The 26504-nt window shown below is 38.3% G+C and overlaps 1 protein-coding gene across 1 annotated transcript in view; it reads right to left on the bottom strand.

Moving 5' to 3' along the window:
- The window catches only part of RALGAPA1 (Ral GTPase activating protein catalytic subunit alpha 1), a 130942-nt gene extending 104727 nt beyond the window's left edge, over nt 1-26215 (bottom strand). Inside the window, 10 exon segments of the mRNA XM_032112672.1 lie at nt 201-440; nt 796-1004; nt 7072-7210; nt 9115-9230; nt 10799-10976; nt 11866-11909; nt 12554-12611; nt 14044-14093; nt 14622-14732; nt 25861-26215. Of these exon segments, the coding sequence (XP_031968563.1) occupies nt 201-440; nt 796-1004; nt 7072-7210; nt 9115-9230; nt 10799-10976; nt 11866-11909; nt 12554-12611; nt 14044-14093; nt 14622-14732; nt 25861-25966 (1251 nt within the window). The 5' untranslated portion in view covers nt 25967-26215.
- Between the last annotated feature and the right edge of the window lie 289 nt (nt 26216-26504).

The raw sequence follows: 26504 nt of genomic DNA, 5'->3' as shown, positions 1-26504 counted from the left end.
AAAATCAGGAACTGGGGATATTCTACACAGAAAATATTTCAGAATTTTAGTTTTTCGATTTCTGAAGGCAAGATGACAGAAGAAACCTGTAATTTGGTATAATGTTCTGCTTAACAAGTGCTCTAGAAAGAAAACCATGACATAATGAAAACTTACAATACAACAGTCAAGATTCTCGCATTTAAAATAGAGTTTTTTACCTGTCGAAAAATCTCAGTTAGAAAATTAACATTGCTTCTTTTAGAAGAAAAGACTTTCCGGACAATTTCAATATCAGTTAAATGCTCTTCATCAATACTGCAGAGGCTAGAAGAACTTGGTTCTCTCTCTGTTAGAGTGCTTGTGTTAGAATGAGATTGTTCTGGTTCTGCATTTCTATCCTGCTTATCAGTACTGTCATTTTTGCTGTCCTCCCTTGAAGCCATGCTGGCAGCTGCTCTCTGAAACAAAATTTTAAAATATTCCACAGTTCATTTTTAGTACAGCAGTATAACAGTACAATTTAAGTAAAATTTAAAACAGCACAAAGAATTAAAGAAAACAAACAAACAAAAGGATTTACTGCATTTTAAGGCTTCTAATGTCTAGTTGATTAAAAACAAATAGCAGAATTTGAAAAAAGAAAGCAGCATTGCAGGTCTTTTCAAAGTGAATTCACAAATATACACTTTGTTTAGAAATTCCTTTTTTTAAAAACTTTTCATTAATTGTAATTATTGGAGGAAAGCATACTGCTGACATAACAATTAAGCCAAAAACATGAAAACAAATACATTTTTGTGTATTTAGTTTTACCTGAATATTCTTTGGCACATTTTCACCTTCCATCCCAGGAATATGAGGTCCTGTATGAGGTTTTGGCTCAAGCCAGAAAGACACCAACCATCTAATGACAATAACACGAGCCTTGATGAAAGGTTCCTTTGTGCAATATATTGCCTCATTGGTTTCAGCATCTTTCTTAACTATTACGTAGTGTGGCTTTGGTCTCATTTGTGGTATATCTGTAAGAAAATAAAACATCTCAAAAATATGTGCAGAGAGAAAGATCTGCATAAGAAAGAAATCCTAAAACCATAACCAATACATATGAACTTTCAGAGGTGTAGTTTTGTTGCATTCACTGTTGCACCACTCATTCCAAGATGCGCTGGAATGGATGCAACAGAGAAAATGTCAAGAATTGTAAGACATCAAAACAGTTGAATTTTCTCCTGAAGGGAGACAACACTGTTGATCCAAAAGACAGACACTTGTATCTGTTATGAAGAACCTTTAATTTTTTTATCTGAAAGTGATTTCTACAGCCTCACATTTTTGCTTGCATTTCTTTTCTATGTAAGTAAACACATTTCATTATTTTCAGGTTCTTTTAAGCTACATCATCCTCAATATTTAAAGATAAACTTCAGCAAACTCACTACTTCAAATTTTTACTGAAAACTACAAAGTTCCGAGTAGCAAAATAACTGTTAACTAGACTATGACCTATACAAGAAAACTACTTTCATATAAAATTAATATATTGTCAAATTTCATCATGGCTACAATGGGAGATATATAATTCCAAAATGCAAATGCAATAAACACAGCCTCTGCTGGCCCAGCAAAAGGCGAAAGATTAATAGAACAGAGAAATCCTGCTCCGAAGCCACATGAGCTTTGCAGCTTCACCTAGCGCCCCATCTGCACTGGCTAATTTTGCTGGACTTTGCTGCCAGACCACAGGCACATACATTCTCCTATGATTTAGCTGCAAGATGACTCTGTGGCAGTAGCTTCTGTACTGGCTTGTAGGGAGTGTAATGAAGGATGCTCAGGGGCACATCAGCTGGCAGGAACTGTGGTTGTTTGGGGACTGTAACTGACAACTCCATTTTTGCCATCCCATGTTCTACATGATGGTTCAGAACTGTTTAACTTTTCTGGTTCTCTACTGTGCTAGAGTCATCAGTACTCCTGACTCTACTTCAGAAAAAAACCCCATGACAGTACTTAGTAACTTGGTGTGGATGGAATGAACATGTGTGTTAAAAGCATTACAAAGACGGGAATACACATGGATCTCATTTTTAAATTGGGCATTTTTCTGTGACTTAACAGTACAAAATGTTATTTCTGGGTTTTACAACCCAAGACATGGTGCAGAATAGTTCTGCATTACCAATCATCAACCTGAAGCAGCAACGGTACTTTCATGTGCAAATGACATTTCTGTGCAAGCGGCATGGCAACCAACTCTACTCCTTGTTCTAAAAGGGCAAATATGAGATGTGCTCCAAAACAAAAAGAAGATGAAGATTTGTGTGAGTACTGATTATGGTATGTGCTGTCAGGACACCCTGATGCTGGCTGATGTTTTAGTACCATGATTTTCATCTAGTGAGAGCAAAAAAAAACCCCAAGAAACTCAAACCAAAACAAACACAAAATGAACAAAAATCCAAACCAAAAAACCAACTAACAAAAAGAAGGAAGCATGGAAAATAATGGTCCTATCCATATACAGAGAGTGACAGATTGGACAGAGATGGTATGTAGGCACCTCAACTCTTCTACAGCCTGCAGTACATGAGCAAGAGAGTTCCATGGTTTTACAGGCCAGCCAGAAGGCAGTTCAAGGATACTAATGGTAAAAGTCAAAAAACATTTTAAAAAGTCACACTGAACAATATAAAATTATTCCCTGACTGTATCTTCCTAATGCAAAGTCAAGAGTTGTTTTAAAGGATCCTGCGTAACTTTGCCAGTTTATGGTGTTAGAATCCAAGAGGGACAAATCTGGACAGCAGTGAAGAAATAATCAACTTTTGTCTAGGCAATTATATTATGATAGCCTTTTTAAGACATCTAAAGTGAAACCAGCCAACCTGCCAGACTGCTGTAAAGATTTCCTTGTTATCACTACAAATACACAAAATCTAGCACCTGCACTGAAGATATCCATGCTGGTCTATCTCGGTGTCATTTCAAAAGCCACATACGTAAGTAGTGATAAACCCATCACATTGCTGCTAAACCGAGGAATGTTTCCTCTACAGACTTCAAAACCACATCCACACTTTTCAATGGAAGCATTATTATTAGAGGAAAAAATCCACATGATTCTTGCATACCATCTACCTACATAAGTAACAAATGCACAGAATACTCTTTGACAAGTTTACAAATGGTTTATTTACTGCAAATAATAAAACCCCAGTATATTGTTTACATTCTGTGGAAAGGAGCACGTTAATAACAAAATTAAAAACTAAGATATCTTAAACAAGCACGTATAACAGTACAATCTGTGAAAAAGGAAGCAAATGCCTGGTAGCACAGCATTTAAATACGCAAAAATCAGTGCTCTCTGGTATCTACTAGCATTCAGCAGAGCACAAAGACTGCAATACTGGCAGTATTTTCAGAAGGACTAAACATGCAGTAAACACGTTTTTGCAGCACACTGTCTCCTTCTTGTTTCATGATAACCTCTCAGAACATCCTCTTTCTATAATTTGTTTCAACTGCACTATGTGCTGCAGCTGCTTCTCAAATGTATCCTCCTTCCAGCTGCTTCTCGTATTTTCACATTTCTGTCCATCTTGGAAGAAGGTATCAAGGCTTCAGATGAGACCACAGACATAAAACCAAAGCAAAACAGAGCTTGTTAGATGGACTCAAACAGTACAAGAGGAAATATTCCCTTCCCCCAACTTTTCATTTTTTCTTTCTACTGTGTTTTGGGCTTTCCCCACCCCCTGCCCTTCCCCCTCTGGGAACCTGATGTGAGCTGATGGCAAAAAGGGCAGGAAGCTGCAGGTGGTGGAAGGCATACACAGGGTAGAAAATTAACAAGCTAGCAAAAACACAGTGAACACCTGTAAGCTTTGACCATGCTTAATTTTTAAGACAATAAAGGGTTCATAAGGAATGAAGAGCTGAAGACAGCTGTAGGACAGCCCACTTTAGTGTCTCCCTGTAAATGAAGGAGCCCATCTAAATGGCTTAGAAACGGCTATGATGGAAGAAGCAACGCCCTGGAATATTACTGCCAGATCTACAGTTCTTCCTAAACAGCTTTTAACTCAATCTCAACAGATATTTAACAAAGACATTACAATCAAAGTAAACACTAAGGCAAAAAAAAAACCCCAAACCAAAACATAATAAAGCAAAAAACTCTAAACAAAACCAAACCAAATGAAACAAAAACAAACAAACCAACCCCCTCAAAAAACTATCTCATGGGCTTTTCTAATGATGTATTCCTCTTCTAAGTCTGTAATACTAAAGCCAGAATTTGAAGGAGGCACATACTAGCTTTCTTGTAACTGGAATGCTTGGTGATTGTTGCTGTAACCAACATATTTATCAGGAAAGAAGGAAAGAAATCTCAGTCCAATATACTATCTCCAGTAAAGCCTTGTATCAATGCTTGCTTATTAAAACTACTGTTCTGATTTGTACCTCATGACTTCTCCTAAATTAAACATTACACCAGTAGCATGAGAACTGTTCTTAGTAGCAGGCTCAGTGCCCAAGTTTGCCCTGCTTTCAGCCTCAAGGCTGTAAATTAAGAACAAGCACAGGATTATTTCCAAATAGGCTGGGAAGATGCATGCCAGAGAACATCTTAGAGGAGAAAAAAATTATTCAACTTACCGTGCTTCTCTTCTTTTCATCACTGTATTGTTCCAAAAATCCTCATTATAGTTGCTCACTGTGCACAGTTATAAGGCACTCACAGTACTTTTGGAGATCTGTGCACATTTCTTCCTGTTTCTCATTGTCCTCTTCTTTACTAAGGCCTTGGAAGTTTCTTGTTTACAGTTCACAGAAAAACAGAGGACTAGAGTAACACTTCTATGGAAGACTCAATCAAGATCTTCACAGAAAGAGAAAAATAGCATTTCCATATTTCTTGTTCTGGAGCATCAAGCAATGGTAGGTTTGCTTTCTCAGCACTGCTTACTATCCCTCGTGTAGCTATTTTATCGCTGAACCTTTTCAGCATCTGCCCAATAACTCCTATTCTACTGTTACTTATGGCTGTATTTATACTGGCTCTTCTCCCCTAGATGAGAAGGCCCACTGTTTGTCTTTCCCAAGAGAACACGATTTTGACACAACCATCTCTGAAATCTAAAATAAATAAATAATCTGAAATCTAAATAAATATACATGGACTGGAAGAAACTAAGACCTTTTCAACAAACTTCCCCAACGGCCTGATTTTAGATTATGGAACTGTGTCTGGAGATCGCTACTAGTTCCTTTGAGATGCTGCATCAACAGATAAGAGGAATGGTGATGTGACTGTATTACTCAAGTGACGAAATGATAATTTAAAGCCTGTGTACAAGGTATTGCTTTGCAGAGTCTTGAACTCTGTTGGCCTACAACCAACATGTGCATGAGTGCATGCAAACCTTAGATAAAAAAAAAAAAAATCAAGATTTGCAAACAACATTCTGGTTTAAAATGAGCTAAAAACTCTAAGTAAAACTCAGGTTTGCTTAGACAAAACCTAACATTCCACTCTCTATATGGAAAGATACATTCTAGCACCATCAGCTTTGAAGAGTGTGCTAAACCCTAGCTTCCTTATCCTACTGCAAGCTCCTGATAAAATGCAGTTGGCACAAAAATGTAACTTTGCCCTGTCAGAACTGTGAGCAAGCACCATGTAATCCAAACACTGGGATTTGTACAGATAAAGCCAACACACCCAAAGAACAGCACACTAACACCTTTTATTTCAGCAGCAGTAGCTTCTCTTCAGAGCACAACTGAGATCAACAATATAGGTCCCATTAAAGAGCAATTTTACAAGAACATTTAAGTTACCTCATTGAGGCCAATATAGCAAGATTGACTCTAATGAAAGGGTCAGAGGCTTCCACAAACAAAGAACTGAAAACCACAAACAGGAACCTTAACATGTTCTTTCATGACAAATACTTTTGGAGAATACCCTTCATGGGCAACATGACTCAAGCTAAAAACTGCTTTGCTATACTGTCTTGTTAGGAGTTAGAGAGCACAATTACCGGTCTCAAACATTGTTAAGGCCACAGAAGGGAGGAATTTGTGACAGGAAGTTGCTAATTCCAGGCCTGACAGAGGCAAGATCTGGTTAGCACATCCTGGTTAACACACTTCCAACTGTAACAGACTGTGAGAAAAGAAGCACCTGCTTATATGTATATCACCAGTCAAAAAAGCATCATCCCAAGTTATAGGACAGGTGGCATCTGTGGCCACCAATGGCCACCAAAGCTCCCCTGAATATGCCTCCATGGACACCCAGAATTTGGGCTGTATAAACACAGTACAAGATGTACTGTGTTAGGATCTAGGGAGAGGTTAACAAAGCTTAGGAAGAACAATGTATTACTGATAGTGGATACATAGAATACAGAATTTAGGGGCCACAAGGACATTTGCCAGAAGGTAAGGAAGAAATTATTAAAACCATCTCAGCAATTCTGCTGAAATCAGATCCAATTGGGTAAAAGGTAATTTCGCTGGGGGAGATTGCGACCACTGACTCACCAACACAAGAAACCCACCATCTCAGAAGAAGAGAGAGACTGAACATGCAGACTAACTACATGAGCTGCATTTAACCAACAGCAGATGGAATACTAATTAATAAGAGAACTATATTACTTGTAGCCAATAAGTATTAATTCCTTTGTTTGCTAAAATGTATAAATAGTGAAAAGATTTAATAGTCAGCGGCAAACCTTGTGGACCCAGCACACCTTTCAGCACAGAACTTACTAACAGATGAACAAACCAGGACCTGCACCCCACCACCAAGCCCAGGGTGTAGAAGGACCAACAAGACACTGCTGGATCCATGGGCGGTGACTAGCTTCCGCTCACTCTCTCTCTCTCTCCTTTTCCCACTCTCCCTCTCCCTCTGTCTTTTCTTTCTTCATGCACTTAGTGTCAGTACTGTTGAACCAGCATTTGGTCTTGTTGGCACCCTAGGTTGGGTAGAGGCATCTCTCACTAATCAGATCATAACATCACTATCAGATAAAATGTAATGATCTTATCAGCTGTGTTAACACTTACCAAGTATAGGGTTATACAAGCTGGTCTCCTTACAGATGTTTGGGAAAATAGAAGGTAAGTAGTACTTCTTAAAATTTGAGAATAAAAATGAAAATCCCTTTTCCTGGTTTTCCTTGTTCTTCCATTCTAAACTCTTAACCTTAAAAAAAGAATTTGGACAAAGTAAATATCTACAAATAGAAGAGACAGGTAACTGATAAAATGTCCTCTTTATAAGGTATTTCTTTGAAACAAAATCATATATATATTTTAATAAACAGTTTTAGAAAAATGAAACAGAAACTAGCTGGGAAATGTCAATGAAACAAAGACTGTTCTCTTCCAAAATACTGTTTGAAAATGAACACATAAAATACTGAAACCAACAGAAATACATTCGCTTTTGCAGACATCTTGCCAAATCAGGGAGTAAGCCCAAATTGACTGTTTTTAACAAAACTGTTTTTATACTTCAAAAAGTTTTATGAAAAAGAATAATTACCAAATAAATAATTCCAAATAGTTCTTCAACAACTTTTTCTAAGACAATTTGACTAACAAGTGTCCATATAGTCGTTATAATAGGTACTTGGATCCATTCGTGTAATTGGCAACACAAAACAGACAAATTTTTCAACCACAAGCAGCAGAAGATACAACTCTAAAGTTGAGTTACACAAATGTCCTTTCAAGGATTGTGATTGCTAAACATTCCCCATTATGAAGTGTTTTCCTACATGGTAAGTACTACCAAGCATGGTAAGTTCTCCTCAAGAAATCCAACATGCAGTTTCCATCTTTGTTCCTGAGAATCCATCTGCCTGCAGAGCTAAGTGACCTGCCAAGTCTATCATAAATAATATAAAGGAAGACTTCCCTCTCTCTTTTTTTTTCCCTTTCCCCTCTACTTCCCCATTTCTTACTCAAAGGCCACAGTTCTATTATGATCCATTTTCAAGGCAATGAGTAACTCAGTACAACGGGTGATACATATCATTCAGTGACACAAAGTCCTTTAGCAGACCTTTGTATCAAAGGAGCTAGCAAATATCAGTGCCTCTAAAGGGACTTCAGCAAACAACTTCAGAAGTCACATAGTGAACAAGCTCTATGACACCTATCTCAATGACTTACCTGCATTTAAATATATTACTAACAATTTATTACAGAAAAATCTTCAAAAATATAAGGGCTATTTTTCTTCAAAGTAAATAGCTTACCCTACAGATCACAAGTATGAAGACCTCTGTTCAAAGTGGGAGATGCTGGAAGCAATAAAATGAGGTTGAAAATTATTCCAGCATGGCAAGTTCACAGAGAAAGATAGATAAAGGGAAGCCATGAAATGTTTAACATTTGTCATACATGTACACTGTCCATCCTCTCTAGTAAAACCTGCAAAAGTGTGAAGAAAAACTTACAGATAGCCAACTGGGTTCTGTGGGACAAGTCTGACCCAGAAGGAAGTATGCAGGAATACCTACCATGTCATGCAGCACATGACAGCACAGCAGGCTCAGAAGCAGCACATGCTAATTGGCCAGCAAATCAATTACATAACATATAACAGCTGGGCCACAGTTTTTGACAGAAGCTTTTGCTATGCCTTGTACTGACTGAGATCATGGAATTGTCAAACTTCAAAGGGAAGAACAGCGTGTGTGTCTGAGTTGCACACCATGGACTAAATACTCATTCAACTCTTCATTTTCTGCACACAGTTGATCCAACTGTTGGTTGAAGACAACAGGACAGGGAAGGGGAGATGAAAATTAGAAGGGAGCTGAAATCAGCATTGCTAGAAGTGACTGAAAGGTCTTGTTTTGTCTCTATGCCACAGTCTGATAGAAGATCCTGTGGTAACAGATCTAGGAATCTTCACACAGAAGACAGGGGAACATTCTTCTAGAAGAATTTGCTTTTAACAAAAAAGGGAGCGGCAAGGAGGAAATCTTTAAAATATTTTTATATACGTTTGCAGTGCTACAAGTAAAAAACTTACTATAAAGGACAAAGAGGTGTTACTTGTTTCATACTTGTTTGCTTGCAAACTATAGAACATACCTGAATTACCATGTATTTCAAAAGTGCTTCTAAAAAATAGCTTGTTAAATCTTCTTGTCCTTTATCTCCTGATTGTGGAGGAACAAGTGGAGTGATTTCTTCTATAGTTACTTGAGCTATTTAAAGAAAAACAGAAGTACATCTAACATTTAGACCATTTCTTCTCATGCATAAACATCTACCAAGTTATGAAAGTAGAAATGCACTGCAGCAAGCAGAGACAGTTACAGGTAAAACAGTCCACCCATAGATTAATGAAAATCAGGAAATTTTGACTAATAAACCACCATGGAACTAATTTCTTACACATATAAAAAGCACAGCAGACAGTAAGTAGGTTTTCTCTATGCACTTTTGGAATCTACCTGCAAAACCCAAATTTTTCCAAAAGGTGTAATTAATTTCTTCTGGAATTTATGCAAACAACAGTGTAACACTTATGGTACACAAATGCCAAATCTTTATTTACATCTTTTACCATTTTCCCATTTAGCAGTTGATCAGTTACATTTCCTTTAAGTTTTACTAGCTGTATCCTTCTTTGCCACAGTGAAGCTAGTTCAGAGTTGATTTTTCTCCTGTTCCTGCAGTTAGATGTTCACATATAATTCCTTGCACTTTGAATTTCACAAGATAATAATAAAAAAGGGCTTAAGTAGATAGCAAAATTTTACTTGCAGAGCTATCCTGCCATGAAATTTGTCTGCTGTGTTTCAGCAAATTTAATTGCTAGTCATGGAGACACTGCTTTCCTCTACAAGCAATAAAATACTCAAATACTAAGAGAAGATGGAAAGAAGGCAACAGCACAACACCCAGGGGAAAAAGCGTTCAAGTTCTTATTCCCATTTATGTGAGTGCACAGTTTGCACTTACATTCAAAGACCCCATCTAACTGCAATTCATTAATAAATGAGTTTCAAATCCCACTATCAAGAATAAGTTGAGTTAGGAAGCACTTAATACTAGAGTGAACAAAGGAAAAACTGTCCTAAGAATCATCTTAAGAGAAAAACCATCCTCACTCTATTGATTAGGGCCAAGATAATGACCTTACCATTAAGAAAAAAACATCAGAAAGTATAAAAACCTCATTTCAGCATGCTCAAGTTTTTCCACTGATGCAAACCTTTAGCACCTCAAGTTTTGCAATTCACAAGGTCTGATTATTTTCAAAGATTCCAGGTTGCAAGAATAGGACAGCCTTAATTGCCTGGTCATACACAGACGCATTTGTCCTTACACATTGCCCTAACAACCACTCACTCTCTTGAAGGCCACACCAGAAACTGCTTTGCACAGCCTGCTCCCTGGAGTATGAACAAAGCCAGTGCAAATGTTCGACACAAGAATTCACCTGTGCAAGTTTGCAGTAGATGCAGGATCCTCTTGCAATTCTCAAGAATTACACACAATTGGTCAGTTTATTTTCACCACTATGTGTTAAGCTACAATAGCCTACCTGGGGGGAAAAACCCCAACAACCACAAAAAACAACTCCTCCTGAAAAACAACAGAAAAGACAGAAATTGCTGCAGAAAGAAGATCTGACAAACTGCTAAGAAACTCATCTCAGCTCCATCACCTCCCTGGGTACATATGCATGTCAGTTACTTCAACTTGCGTTGTCTGTGACAAGATTTGAATTATGTCAAGAATTGAGTAATATTTCCGAATTACTTACTTTCTTGGACATTAAGGGGAGGGTTAATGAGATTATCTAGTGTTCTGGGTCCATATTCAGACTGTGGTGATGAAAATCCAGGAATCAAGCAAGAAAACATCCATAATTGTTCTTTACTACAGTTATTCTGAAGTGCTTGCAGCCACAAAAGAAAGAGACGCACACCCTCTCGACGTATCTTAAAGGAAAAAGCATGGAATAAGTTATCTTGTCCTAGAACAAACAAAAGCATTTCCATTTGTCCTGGAGGGAGAAGGGGAGCAATAAAAAAATGAGAACAGACAGTATGACCCCCAGCAATCAGCAGAGCCAAACTAACAAATCTGCTGCTCCTGATGAAATGCAAGGGCAAGCCTGGCACCTTCACTGCTGTTTGCCTCAAAGAATTTTTCACAGGGGTTTCTCTGAAAGAAGAGAAAGAAAACCAACACATATCTAGTCACTTGCTTGACTACAGCACTGCGAGATGCCACATTAATTTTTCAGAAAATACAAAGGTCAACATAAAATTTCTAAAAGTGTTCATGAATTATAACAACAGAGTGAGCTTTCTGTATCAGAAGGACCAATTCTACCTTCTTCCATTTCTCCTTCAAAAAAAAGGTAATGGACTCCTAGAGCATTCCCTTCCTGCCTCTCACACTGGAGAATTTCAGTACCAGAGGAGCCTGCAGGTGGTTTACAGAGGAGCTGTACAGCTGTTTTGTCCCATGGTCAACCATTTAAATTACTCTACCCACCAGCAGGTCTCCCTGGCATAGATAATCTTCCAATTCCAAGGTAGCCTGAGCCCTAGCATCAGCTTCTTTGCCTCTAACAATGAACAGTTAAGGCTTACTATTTTGTTAATGCAAAATCCTTTAAACCACTGGCTACTCTATATAAACACTTTACTACTGTGAGTAGTTTTACTGAGATAAAGCTGATGATTTGAAGTCATTCTTTCATGACACACAAGTCATGATCTGATTCTCACTCCTATGCTTTTACTGTGAAAATTTGTCCTTATGTTCTTAATTGTATTTTTAAGTATTGTAGGTAAAAGACCATGCAATTTTTTGCAATACCTTTAATGAATTTCCAGTGTGAAGAAGCTTCTTTAAAATCAACCCTAAAAAAAAAAAAAGAGAAAAAAATTTGCTTTTGTTCTTTCTTTTTATATTAAGTAAGATGTCAGAGTTCTCGGTCAGACTTGATAGTGACTTTTAAACAAGTCCTTGGCAATCTCCAATTTAATCTTGGTGACCTTGATACCTTCAAGCAATTGACTCAATGCCAGAAGGAAAAATAACCAAATATCACCTTTCATAGCTTCCTCATATAATATCTTTCCCCAAAGATTTTTGAGATGTGCACATTAAAAGTAAGTCATCACTACGCATAGAATCAGGATTCCCTATTTACAAATACCTCATGTGAATTCTGAAATGTATTACTAAGAGAAAAAAAATAAGGAAAAACATAATAATTAAAACTTTAAACTTTTCACCTGTTCTTTCTCAGCCACTCTTCTATTTCTATATTCCCAGATTTAAATCTATCTAGAAGAGTATTCACTACATCGGTGAGGTTTTTTGTCTGTTTCTCTTATTTTCTTTTTTATTTTCCTTCACCCAGCTTTTTTCAAGACCAAAACCCCTGTTAAGCCACTTTAACGAAATGAATGGCATAGTAGCCACTAATTAGTAGCTATAAACAAAAAGTAAAATGAAAAAAAGAGGGAAAGAGAGAGGGAGAAAGCAAAAATCAACTTACCAATACTATGAAATTGCCATCTCTGATGAATCCTTTCAGGGAGGAGTTGTAAAATTTTCTATAAAAAACCAGAACCCAAGGATGTATGTTGTAGATACCACTCTTGAAAGACCAAACAGCCCTTTCACGAAGGCTACAGATCAGAAGCTGAAGCACCAACTTAGAAAATTCCCACAATGTTTTCCTTGGAAGCATTATTGTCCTTTCAAGATGATCCCATTCCTAAAGCTAAGAAGCCCAAAGGCTCTGACAGACTGTCTCTGAGTCCTGCATTGGAGACTTTAGATGTTACTGCAGGTCATTTGGCTCCACTGCCTCTCTGATGGATACTGCTGCTTACAGCAGAGGGAATGGGATGGAATGGGATGGAATGGGATGGAATGGGATCAGTTGCCCTGGTTCATAACAGATTGCATTAAGTTATTCCACCTTTCTAATGGCTTCAGCTAGGATGTTCAGCTGTCAACTTGCCTCTGTGGCACAAGCAAACATTTGCTTCAGCCTTCTCAACCAAGGGGTAGTGAGCTACAGCAAAACAATGAAGACAAGACCTCTACAAATAGAATGATCATTTCCAGAGACAAGAAACAGAGCACAGTTAGTAATTAAAAATCTATCGTGTAGGACTTGCAACATTTACACTAAACGCATTTGCAACTTGTAAATAACCCGATTTCCCAAATGAATTTCTGGCTGTGGCCCTCCAGCACACTGTGCAAATGCTTCCAAAGCACAGATCACCTAATATTCCTTTATGCAGGAACTAGTGAACAAATGAACTAGCTCTCTTTCAGATTCAGCAATGTACCTCACTAACAAATAAATAATAACTGAATTCATATTCAACCATGTGATAAACATCAATAAGCTTTTAGTTTTGCAGATTTTTAAAAAGCACAATGCTTGTTCTATAATTATAGAAGCCTCCATCAAAAAGGAAAGATGAAAACTTGACAAATATAAGCTGTTTCTAAACTACAGTGTCTGCTTAGAAATGTTCTAATTTTGCTAAATTATTTCATTAGTATCTAATTAATCTTGATTAAGATATGCTTTAAGAAACAATATTGTGAGATGCAATTTTCAAGTAATGAATATATTTTAAAATAAGGAATATTTTTCAGAAAGGATCTAGAAAAAAAATGTGCAGTAGCAATCTATTATGAGAGAAATCAGAGATAATATGCAATCAAAAGGTCAAAAATAAAATGATTAAACAGATATCACCTTTCTAAGAATTTCAATGTGTATAATACATTATGCAGAAATACCACCACCAAAGACTAATCAACTATCTAGAGACACAGAAACATCTTTTTCCAGTTAAGATATCTTCTTGCAAAACTGCAAGTCAAATTTTTATTTTTCACACAAAGCACATAAATGCAGCTCTATGCAAAAGGGAGAAGGAATGCAGTTAAATGCAAAGTGTATTTACAGACAACTGTAGAATAACAGGACTTAAAGCAAAAAAATTCAAAATATCTTACCTCAAAAATAAAAAGAATAGAATCTAATTCTTCTCTCTGAGACTTGTGACCTAGTTGCAAAAATAAATAATTAAAATAGTTAAATAGTTAAAAATAATCAGAAGATGCACTTTCTTTATCAAAACAAAGACCCTTAAATGTGTAAAATGAAAATCTGCATTTATACAACCATAACTTTGCACTGCTTCTGCAAATAAAAATTATACTCCACAAATACAAGTTTATAGCAGCTACAATTTGTATAACTTCCTATTATGGCATCTACAGCTGGGAGAGATTAAGTTACACAGTATCTTGTTAAAGAATAATTCCACAGAACACAAAGTATAACACCTTAAGAACCCTCACTCTGCAAAAGGGCAAACAGAGTCATCAGAGAATAAACACTTCTTCCTCACCTCCACTGAATGCACATCTCATTGCTCTGCCTTTATTTGCAAAGTTAGTTCTTAGACATATTTCTGCATAGCTAATGTTATCATTTGTGACCAAATAGAGCTTTATTTATAGCATCCTGCTTTATTTTATAACAAAAACACAAGCATCAAGACAAAAAGAGTTCTATCTGAAATACTTACCTTTTTGTTTAAGGTTCACTTCAATAGTCACAAAGTTTTCAAAGAACACATAATATATATGTGAAAAATGTAGGTCAAAAAACTGTTTGAGATCAATTGATTCTGCATTCTCTGAAAAACAGAACAGAACACTATTTATATTTCTTTCAAATATTCAGAGTCAACCATTATCCAGTGGTAAGAACTGAAATATTTAAAAGAAAAAATACTGGTTTTTAAATAATTAAATAACTAAATAATTAAAGAAACTATTGACGTTTTCATTCTTTACACTGAGGCTAATGAAATTCAGTATGGCATGCTGTAAGCGCCTAGTGAATTTTAAAGCAGAAAGCAGCATCTTCTTGTACACCCATTGTCTGCATGACAGTAATGCAAACAAACGCCTGCCATGAACCCTAATTCCATCAAGACTAGCACTGTACAGATCAATTTGGTTTTAATTGTCAATTTAATAGAACTAAAGCTAGTGACACTGCCCAAACTCTACAACAGAAAGACCATCACAATCCCCAACAGTAGTTACTAAACACAACTAAGCTTAAAGAACGTGGAAGAAGGATGTTAAGTGAGGAACACATCTGCTCTGTAGAGAAACAAGCTGGGAAGACACAAACTGCAGCACTGGATTCCCACTGTTGCTTCCTTATTCCCTCCGACTTCCAACACACACTTTACTTTGTAGTCTGGCTCAGTCCCCCACCCTCCTTTCATTGTGTGGTCTCAGGAGATCAGAAGATGGGACCTCAGGGATACCCTCAGGTATCACTGTATGTATAGAGGAATGTGCTTTCTTGTGTACCCCAGGAAGGTTTCCAGACTCTCTTCCCACAACTCTCTAGATGGTTTTCTGCAAATTCCCAGTAAAGAAATACACAGTGACTTATCTTGATTAATTTTAAAGTGATCATTTTAAACAATCAAGCCTTAGTACACACTGAAACAAAAGACATTCCCTCTCCTGTTATTCAACTACATAAGACTTGAGAAACTAGGTGGACAAAACAATACCATGGAAGCACAGAGGAACAGGAAGACAGCATTTCAAGTGGCAAAACTCTCCTCTTTTTCAGAATACTCATGGGAAACAAACAAAACCAAACAAAAGCAAAACATGAAGAAAAGTGAGGCAAACAAAACTTTTATACCCTTTCACCAGCTGTATACACTGAGACATCCTCTTTCACTGTAGATATATCTTCTAAACAGCTCCTTCTGTGTTGGATCACAGGGTTTTTAACCTGTTTTAGAATTACATCAATCTGTATCATCTCACACAACTGGATGTACAAAAATGGCAGAGTATAAAGACAGGAACAATCAACTGAAAGGATGGCCAAAAGCATGGCATATTTTCAGTTATGTTTTCTTATGTAGCTCTAGAGGAGTATTAACTCAATTTTAACACAAATTTTGCCATAAAAGTTTCCAGTACAGATTTAATTTTTGCTGTATCACAGCATTCTGCCAACATCTTGCATAATGAGCGTAGTAGAGCCAGGGTGCTCTTGGAGCAGTAGGGCTACATCAGCAACCAAGATCAACTCAAGCAAGGCAGCTCAACTAGGAATAAACAGCGGTCCAGAGCAGCAAGCGTGCGCCTGACCATCTACAAGCTTACCAAACCCCCGGGTTTGCAGAAACTGCCACATCACCTACAGATCAGCAGCTCAACTGCTACAGTTTAGAGACACAAATGCTAAATGACAACAAAAACCAATTCCACTTGAAACAAGCTGAATGAGTATTTTCAGTTGATCAGGGAAATGCACACGAAATGGAGCTATGACTAGAGCATAAGCACAACAACTACAACCATTTCCGCTCGTGGGCAGAGCCTTAAGTCAGTCCTAGGCTAGGGACAAGTAAATACTGGAAGGAAAATAAAGAGTTTGAGATGGATGGATTAAACAAAAAAAAAAGAGAAAGCAATGATTGAGACCTTCAGGAGAAAGAAGGGTGACAGAAGATATCTTGTAGTCCATATGTTTATAGGACTGTACAGGAATTGCACGTAGAAAGCAGTGGAATGGTTCACTCAATACAAAGGTGCAGAAAACACTAGTTCCAAATGCTAAAGGGATAGGAAGCAGTTAAACAGCGTCCCTTCCAGTCAAAACACAGAAATGCTGCATTTTTGCAGGCATGTTAAATGTTTCATTTCCTGAAATAGGCCCTCATTCTTTCCTCAGACATGGGTCAGCTCTGAAGCAGACCAAAAGAAAAAACCCGAATGCCTAAACCAAATGTATTCTTTAAACACTCAATCTAAACACAAGAGTCAGTATTTTTGGAGATGCTATTCCTAAATTCTTCAGGCAACAAACTGAAGACTTGTCTACATAACCAGCTGAACACTGACTATCATTTTACCACGTAAGTGCATATGTACAACTGGTACTGTGGTAAGGCATTCCATCTTTGGGGTGCGGGATGAGGAGGAATTTCAGAAAATTGTCCTTTTTTAAATTTTTTGTTTGTTTTCTACTTATTTAAGAATAATATGGTGTCAATCATCTCAAAAAATGCTTGAAGGAGCAGTGGTAGACCTGTATTACTACCACTAACACCCAATTAACATTAAAAGCATACCCTCAGAATACAGTTAGAGCTTGCAAGAGTAGGAGGAGAGTAAAAAATTCCTTGACTTTGCAATTTCTATAGCAAATGCATTTTACTCTGATTCCTTCCTAAGAACACACTTGAGAGCATAATCAAAAGCAAGTTTTTTAAATTGAAACCAGTTAATAACTGAATTCTTGCAATAAATACTATTGCTTCAGATGGAAGAAAATGTAACATTTTATTTAATGGGAATTTTATTCTTTTATTACGTGAAAATAATACTTTTTTAAAAACTCACTAACTATTTCTGTTAATGCTGAAAAACAGCTTTCCTCCTAAGGGAGGGAAAACACAGTTATTCATCTGACAGGCTTGCCACCTACAGCAAAAGAGAACATCTGCTCATCATCAAAAGGCACCTGTAGTGATTCAATCAGCTGCTAGTGCAGAAATTTGGAACCTTGCATTGGTCAAGAAGTTTGGAAGTCATTAAGAATACCCTGACATGAATTGTGGCAAGAAGAAGGAGGGGGGAAATAGCAGATACAGCATGGAGATAACAATGTAGACCTTAAGAGAGCTTGATATGGCCACCTGTAAACATCATTCCATTTCACAGCTACCTCTACACTGAACAGAACCCATAAGACTAATACATGTATGGAGAGACTACTGCTCTCCTTGATTGCCGTACCATTAAAACTTCCAGTTATATGCTGCTGTTACAGCTTTCTTCCTTAATCAAGGATTTGATCTTTTTCCTAATGTCTCTAAAATTTTCAGTTTACCTCTAACCTTGTCATCAGCTGAAGGAACAGCTCCTCAACTCTCACATCATAAACCATTTTCTCCAACACCAAGTCACTGTCTCTTCTCTATGCTCTCTTAAAGTATCATGCATATTGCATACAGGTAAAAATCATTTCTTCTACAAGCAGCATAACCTTTTCAGACAGCCTTGAACCAGGAATTTGCAGGAAGTTGCTTGTCTGCTTTGACTAGCTAAATATTTTCTGGCTTTTTAAGAAGAGAGACAGCTTTTTTTTAATGTAAAGTGTAATTAAACAGAAAGAGGCTTTTCTCTACAACTTCCCATGCATTCCTCTTTTTTAAACAAAAGAACTTTACATTTTTCCACCACAGGTCATGTAACTAACACAAACTAAAGTATTCCTTCTGTTCTTGCTTCTAAATCTGGATTGGGAGGAGAGAAGGACTCAGAAATAGAGCTGGCATCATATGAAATAGTTGGAAAAGTTCCTCAGAATGTGAGAGGGAAAAATGGGATACTAGTGTATTTCAAAGGGATGTAAAAACTAAAGTTTCTACTGTACAAAGCATAGTTTCAGTACACTAAAATCCAGATTTTCAGCATTTTATGAAAGCTGGTTGTCAAGAAAATGCAGTTTTCTTCACAACAGCAATAAACATGGATCTTTGCAGTTTTTTCCTTAATAATTTTCTGTAACTTAGAAACTGGTACCAATCTGATCTCCATACTAACTCTGTGTTCGGTGGTGCTATTTTTTGTTAAAAGAAAAAGCCCAAATCTGTTTTGGCGGGGTCCATTTTGTTTTAAGTTCAGTATTTCAATTGTTTACCTTTAAAGTTCTGTCCTGTGCAGAAAAGTACTAGCTTATTTGCTTTATAATATTTTAATGTCACACAGTATGTTGTTTCTTTGTGCTTAAACGCAACTTTCTCCTTAAAACAAAGCAAACCCCACCAAAACAGATTTTAGACATATATTTTAACTGTTCTGAAGAGAACTTTCATCAGTTCACACCGCATCGCAGGAATTAAGAAAATAGTCTGTATGATTACAGATTAAGTTGTGGTTAATTTCATGCTCTATTTTAAGAGTTTTAGAATTTAATACTATGTTTATACATAAAATTGTCAGAGCAGGTAGTATAATGAAAATATCCTGCCTCCTTCCAAGACTTACTGGCTTTTAAGTCACTTTCCCTTGCCCTTACCACAAACCAAACTGACAACTGCAGCAAACAATGACCTGGAAGATGGCCAGACTTCTGGATCTATTTCTGTAAAGCAGAGGCCTGCTATGAACTGACAAGGTCAGTATTAATCCCTGTAACAAACTGGTGCCACTAGAAAGCAAAGGTTTCCATGTCCTCAATGGATAATCAAAATTATTCATTCTTAATTCTCCAAGCTGAAAAATTTAAGGGTGTAGTGAGTTGAACCTGAATTGATGGACAGACTTTTAGACCAATACTGTTTCTTTACAGCAGAACAGTAGAGAGATTTGGTTACATAGGGACTGTCTCGAATAGAAAAGCATGTAACTGAGAAAGGTTAAGTGGAAAACCTCGGGAACTAACTGGTAGCTTTGGCATAGTTAACAGACTGTCAAAGTGAAAGAGCCCTGATAACAGACCACAAATGCAAATCTATTAAACAAAGGCTTCACGTTAGCCCTTACTGTTTCACATCTAACTACAAGCTATTTAGCAAAACCATTTTTTTTTTTAAAAGGTAATTCTGTCAAAGAAAATATTCTTGAAGGTTTTGGTACTGAAAAAGGAACATGACTTAAAGAAATCTTCTAATGGACTTCTATTTTGCATCCAACAAGTCTGAACTCCTGATCACAATCTTCTAGATACAAATGAAAAAAAAATCACAAATGAATAAGCAGGTTAACAGCACCAATGAACATCATCTGCATACAAACTCTTACTATACCAGTGCTCTACAGGAACGAGCAGAAGCAGCTGCCAGCTTTCCAAGCTAATTCTCTAAGGGTGCTTGCAGAGTCTGAGAGTTACACTAGCAAACTTTTAAGAAATACTTCCACAACAATTCACGTGTTCCAGAACTTCAGCTTTTATTTGAGCAGCTTCAGACACTTCCATAGTAATGTACTTATCTTCATTCCAAACTGTCAGAGCTAAACCCACACAGACCTTTCCTTTGCAACCAAGTGGTCAGAGCCTCCCTTTTGTCTATCCTGGGGCTTTGATCTGGCTCCAGCCCTTAGCCTTGCAATTCAGCAGCCCTGGCCACTGCTGAACTCTGCAAGTCGAGTGTAACATTAACCAAAATACTAAAGCAGAGTAAATCTTCCCCCTCTGCTCCTGACCAAAACATAACATGTTCAGGGTTAAGTCAAGAGTGACAGAACATAAAGACCAATTTCTTACACTGCATGCAACCCACATCCAGATCCATGAGTTATATGAGCAGTGACATGACCTCTGTAGTTAGACTAACCAGGAAAGAGAAAAAAAAGTCTACAACTCTTGCCAAAAATAATACATCTTTGCACATCCACAGAAACTCCAGGCAGCTAGTTTTGTTGCATCTTCTCATTTGCTGTCACTTTAACAATGATAAAACATTTTTCATTTATGACTGATGTTGATGATGTGCAACACCAATGAATGCCATCCAGCTGAAGCATTAGGGCTAACTGCCAGTGAAATAGATTTCTTAAATTAAAATCCCTTTAGATGAATACAATCTCTGTTTAAATATATTGTTTAATATTAAATGATATATCAGAATGGTATATCATTTGACTTTGAATGTGGTCCATTTCATTCTATCCCATATAATTTGACTTTTCCCTATCAAAGACTATTTACATGAGATGTCCAGCACTAACCAACCACCAAGAATAACAAAACAAAATAATAAAATAAACAGCCTACACTTTAGATACTCTGTTCTCTTGCATTTTACAAGTATTCTTTCCATGGTTTCAGAGATAAAAGCAGTATAGTTTTAGATATCAGATACAAATATAATAATTCATGAGAAACAATATATTTCCTTTTTTCTTTACTCTGGATTAACAGATCATAGGCCTATAACTTCTACTCTACAAAAAAAGTGAAAAAGGAGGGGGAAAAAAACCCACCCAACAAGAAAACAAGTATCTTAAAAATTCAGGCCTATAAGTAAATTTTAAACCAAGTATATTCATTTGACTTACTTGCACAGTAGGATTTCACAGAAATCATTAAATATTTAGAGGTTTTAGCTTTTAAAAAAAATACATATATTTCCAAATTCTGACTGAAACTTCAAATTCAACAGGCAGCACCAACATATGTGATATCAAAACAAAAAGTCACTATTATTAAAGTATGATCTTATGAAAGGTCACATACCTAGTTGTCTTAATTATTTATAGAATGCTCAAACTCAAAGCACTGTTTTAGCAAAGGACAAATAAACCAAGATCTCATGCTTGAAAGATTACTAGAACAAACTTTTATAAAAGACCATTTTAAAATCATAGAATTTTAGTTTGATGTTGAAGTCTGATTAAACAGTGCAACATTTTAATAATAACGCCATATTATTTCCACTTCAATGATCCTAAAAATTGCAATCAGCTGCTAATTGACTGGGGACTGCTAAAAATATGTACATATATATATAGATATCTTTTCTGGAAAATCATTGTACGGGCAATACCTAACTCTGTAAGGTACATGATGTGCCTCCCTTCCATCAGCTAGAGAAGCCTCAGTGATCACACCTGCACCAACTGCAGCTGGCAGCCTTCCTTCCAGCAAGGCCTCGCTGCTGCCACACAGACCCCCAGGGAATCCTGTCCACCATTCCCGCCCAAGGTTCGGATGCTCTAACTACCGCAGTCACACACAGCAAACAAAACTTACAGCATTTCCAGCATACAGGAGCAAGACAGCACAACAGTTTGTTAAAGAGTCACACACTGACCAAATGAGCACTGGGGAACTGTATGAGACTCTAAGGCACTTCCCAGAACTGAGAAGGAAAAAACCAAATGGAGCAGGGTGGGGTAAACGCTTCCCTATGCGAAGAAACTAATACATCTCAGAAGAATAAAATCTATTAAACCAGATAGCTGCAGTTGTTTCAAGAAATATACTGCAGCAACATAACAATGAAAAGCAGATTACCTTTGCTCATATACTGCTAAGTCCCAAGATATGAGACCTCAATCTTTCCAATTTTTCTTAGCATTTCTTAGCAATAATAATATTTCTTACTACTCAGGGGTCTCCTAAAGGCTTTAACTTCTACTAAAAAAACCTTATACCTATGACATGCATAAATTTATCATATATTGTACTTACTTTAACAAATAATTTAATCAATTCTGAATTAGTCACCTGAATTTCACATAATTTTCTCGGGTTCCTGAATGACAAAAAAGGCTGAATAGAGCCAAACTGAAGCAGATCAGAGAATCAGAGACAGGATATGGGACTGAAGTGGAAAAGAGCAGTTATCTACTAAAGAGTTTCAGAAAAAAAAATAAAACCGAGAAACAAAACCAAAACCCAAACCACAAGAAAAGCATTTTCCCCCAGTATGCCCATAACTGATTGCTAGCCTAGCATTCAAGAGCTTCCCAAGACAAAAATAATTTACTGTAACTTGTAACTTCAAATTTGATAAGCCTTAATAGATGTTATTTCCTAGTCTTTTTCATATAATTTTTCACCCTCTGTCCCTACACAAAGGAATTGTAAAGCTTTCAGTGTCTTTCCACATTAAAGTTTTACTCTCATCTAAGTCATTCCCATACCTAAATCTTCTATACACTGACTATAACAACAAGACTCCTAAAGCTGCAATGATATTTGGTACAATGGAACACCACTGCTTTACAAAAGACACACAATTTTTTATATATCCTTATGCAGACTCATTTGCATTTTTTACTAAATTTAAACTGAGTTGTCACCAATGACAGGATACTTTTTCTTAAAAGAATACAACTCACTTCATTCTAAGCTATCTTCTAACAGACATTTCAAAAATTCCACCTAATGTACACTACTTTTAATTTGTTAAAAATAAAAGTCACAGCTCTTTGTGCTATCCATCCGCTTAGCTTTGTATTGGGTTCTTTGATATTGTTCAGTCTCTTCTGATCCTCACTAAAAATGGCATTATACTAATTTAAATACTTTTAGATATGCCTGACTTGCACCATTGCCTTGCAGGATGCAACTCTCAGTGTTTTCCCATAATTAAATTTTTTTGATTTCTCTTTGGCTAATGGACAGCCATCAGTCTATAATTCACGAGCACTCACCTCTATTCATGACTATTCCATTATTTTGGCTTACTGGTGAACTGCTGCTTTGGATGCCTTGCTAAAATAGCAGGGAAATGAACTAAAACTCCCTTTCCTCCCCTCAAGTTTTAACCATGAATCCAAGGCCATACCTGTTTATTGTTGCTGAACCAAAGACTAAAATGTACAGCAAGAAAAATGAACTCTGGTCCAATACGCCTTGCAGGCCCACTGAAAAGATTATAAATTAAAGAACAAGAGAAAATTCTCTCCTTCTCCTGTATGTGAAACCGCAGAAAATTCTCTTCTGGGTATCTTTTAGTCTCCAGTGTGCAGAGGCTAAGAGCAATAAACAAAATAAATCATTTTTCCTTCATGAAGATGCTGAACAGACATGACCTAAGATTTCCTGCCCATCCCCTCAGATAGTCTGTTGGCAATAGCTAATTTGGCTCCCCTGAACACACGGAAATATGGCAATTATTTTTCTGGGGGAGTTGTCACTGAGGACAAAATGATACACAGCACTTCACTGCTCAAGCTGTGGGACGGTGCCTGTATGAAAAGCCACCTCAGGGAGCAGTCTGTCTTATGGGGGCTCCTTAATTTTTTTTATCTGGTCCTGAAGATTAGTCAAAGAAACAGCTGGAGAAGAAAGGCCCATAGATCTTATGTTTTGGAAGCCACTTTAGGCAGTAGAGAAAGGATTAAGGTAAGGAGCTGATCACAGCAGAAGACAGACTTCAAATACTTCTCTTGCATTACAGTAGGAATATGTATGGAAATACCTTATTCTTCTGCCCTAAAAAAACCCCTGGTTTTGTACCTCATGAACCTAAGAATATCTGCATAATGACAAAATCTTGTAGATGTATCCAAAACAGACAAGCTGAAGAATACTGTTACACCTTTGCCTAATTATGCAGTCACTCACACACTGTGTTCTCCCAAACCTGGAGAAAGGATGTGTGGGAGCCGTGCTTCAGCAGCTGAGATATACACATGGTGGGGGGGTAGGGCATCATATGAAAACATCCCCAGCAAATTTAGTCTGTCCTACAGCCAGTAAACAGAAACCTTAGATTAGATAAGAATGTCCGCTTGACATTGCTTATGGCTTGCAACTTACAGAAGGCACCCAATTATTAAGAAAACTGAAGGAAAAAACCTTGTTAATAAATTGCAAGCAACATAAATACAAAATCTAGAACAGATCAGACCAAAATCATTCAGAGTGTTTTGCAGACTAAAGCAAAACTAGAAATATTCAATATACTTTAGCCAGGAAATCTAAATTCAGAGGTACTTAGCTTCTTTAGAATGTTTTTTCCTCTTAAGTTCTAACTGAGGAAGTAGCAAAAAATCAACACAGAGCAAGCTACAACTGGCTCAGTACAGCTAGTTAGGAAGAGTGGTACATTCTGAGTGAGGCAAGAGGGTGCATCTGACTACTGAAGTCTCTTAGATAGCTAGCTACAAAACTATGCTCCATTTCAAGTCTAGATAATTACTATGTTGCAGAAAATAACTCATGCAGAAGCAGATGGTGCAACATGGGAACACCTGTTCCTTTAAACACCAAGGCAAAAAAAGGGAGAAATAGCCGTTTTCCTTTGAAAGGAAAGAATTCAGCTTTGGAGGACAAGATACATAAATACCACCAGACTGTGGGCAGAACCCAGAATAATCCATTCAGCATTCTGTGCTAAACACGGAATGCAGTTGCCCTTGACCCAGCCCTGCTCACATGTTGATAAACTGTCAGAAGCAACACACGCATTTACAGGACTGAAGCGCCCAGAAGAGACTCCAGAGCAAGCTTCTTCTTTCAAGGACAGCTTGATGACAATGACTTAGATTTTTACAAACACATGCAACTAACAGATATCTTGGCATGGTTAACTCGAGGTTTGTTTTTGTTTCCCCCTGGTTTTTTCATTAGGCAATTATGCTGTATAATCACAGTTTCTAATTCACTGGTCAGGTTAAATGGCAGCTCACATGGAACTGCAGCAGCATGTAAGGGCTTGTGTGTCCTCCTTTACCAACTGGCAAAACAAAAGTGTTTTAAATCTGGCTCTATAGAAGCTCATTCACATCTACGCTAGTGAGCACTTACTGCTGTAGTTCTTACCTTGAAAACGTACCCAAACATAAATTGTTACTGTAAGAACGTAGGGGAAATGGATTCGGCAGTTACAGGCATCATTTGCGCTCACCAGCCACTTTTATTCATGCGCACCAACTTAGCAGTTTGTGTATTCTAGAGAATAATTCACACGCGAAGAACACTACTTTTTCGCCTCCTTCCACAGTTACCAAAGCAATTCCACCTTCAGACGGAAATGTCCGTGTTTCAGTACAAAAGCGACGAGCGAAGCATCCCGCGCCGCGCCCGCGGGGTCCCGCAGCCCCCGGCACATTGCTGCAGTCTCGCCGCCGCCGGCCCCGCCATGCCGGGCGCGGGGTCTTCCCCTGCTCGCCGGGTGGGGTCTCCAGCCGGAGCTGAGACCCGAGTCCGCCTCCCGCCCCAGCGCCCAGCCGGTCCCTCCAAATTCCCGGTCTTTCCCACGCCGGCACCCGCGGCCCCCGCTGGCACACTCCCTTCCCCCCTCCCGGCCACCTCACCGATGAGGACGCGTAGGTGCTTGAGTCGGGTGAGTGGGTCCTTGCGGGTGTCCAGCACCTTCTGCGTGGATTTCCGCACGTCCCCGTGCGGCTTCTTGGAAAACATCCCGCCGGGCCCGGCCCCGGGCCCGGCCCCGGCGCCGCGCTCCAGAGGCGAACAGCGGCCTCCGGATCTGCCCGCTCTGGGGCCCCTACATAGCCAGAGGCGGCAGCGCCGCCTCCTCGTCCTCCTGACTCCGACTGCGATGCGGCGAGGGCGGAGGGGCGCGGCACGGAGCCAACTCCCCGCGGGCCGGGGGGCCGGGCTGGGCCTGGACTCCCCCTTCCTCCTCCCTCGCTTTCCTCCCGCTGCTTCACGACAGCCGTCAGGTACGACCCCAGGCGTCCCCATGGCAACCGCGTCGCGACGTCACGGCGGCGCTGCCCAGCGCACCTCCGAGTCGTGGTGGGTGGGGCCGCGCCATCTCTCGAGCCCCTCGCGGAGGATGGAGAGCGGGCCCCAGGGCAGGACATTTAGGGGCTCGCTGCAGGATCCTCTGAGCAGCTCGGCAACAGTACCTGTGTGGGAAACTGTACTTATACTGTTTGTAAGTAAAATGTAAAGTTATCCCATTACACAGCTACTCTGGCTGTACAGAGACGCT

The sequence above is a fragment of the Corvus moneduloides genome, chromosome 6 (genome assembly GCF_009650955.1).
Source record: "Corvus moneduloides isolate bCorMon1 chromosome 6, bCorMon1.pri, whole genome shotgun sequence".
NCBI classification, from domain to species: Eukaryota; Metazoa; Chordata; class Aves; order Passeriformes; family Corvidae; genus Corvus; species Corvus moneduloides.
The sequence above is the reverse complement of the archived record's forward strand: the minus strand, read 5'-3'. Positions and strand labels throughout refer to the sequence as shown.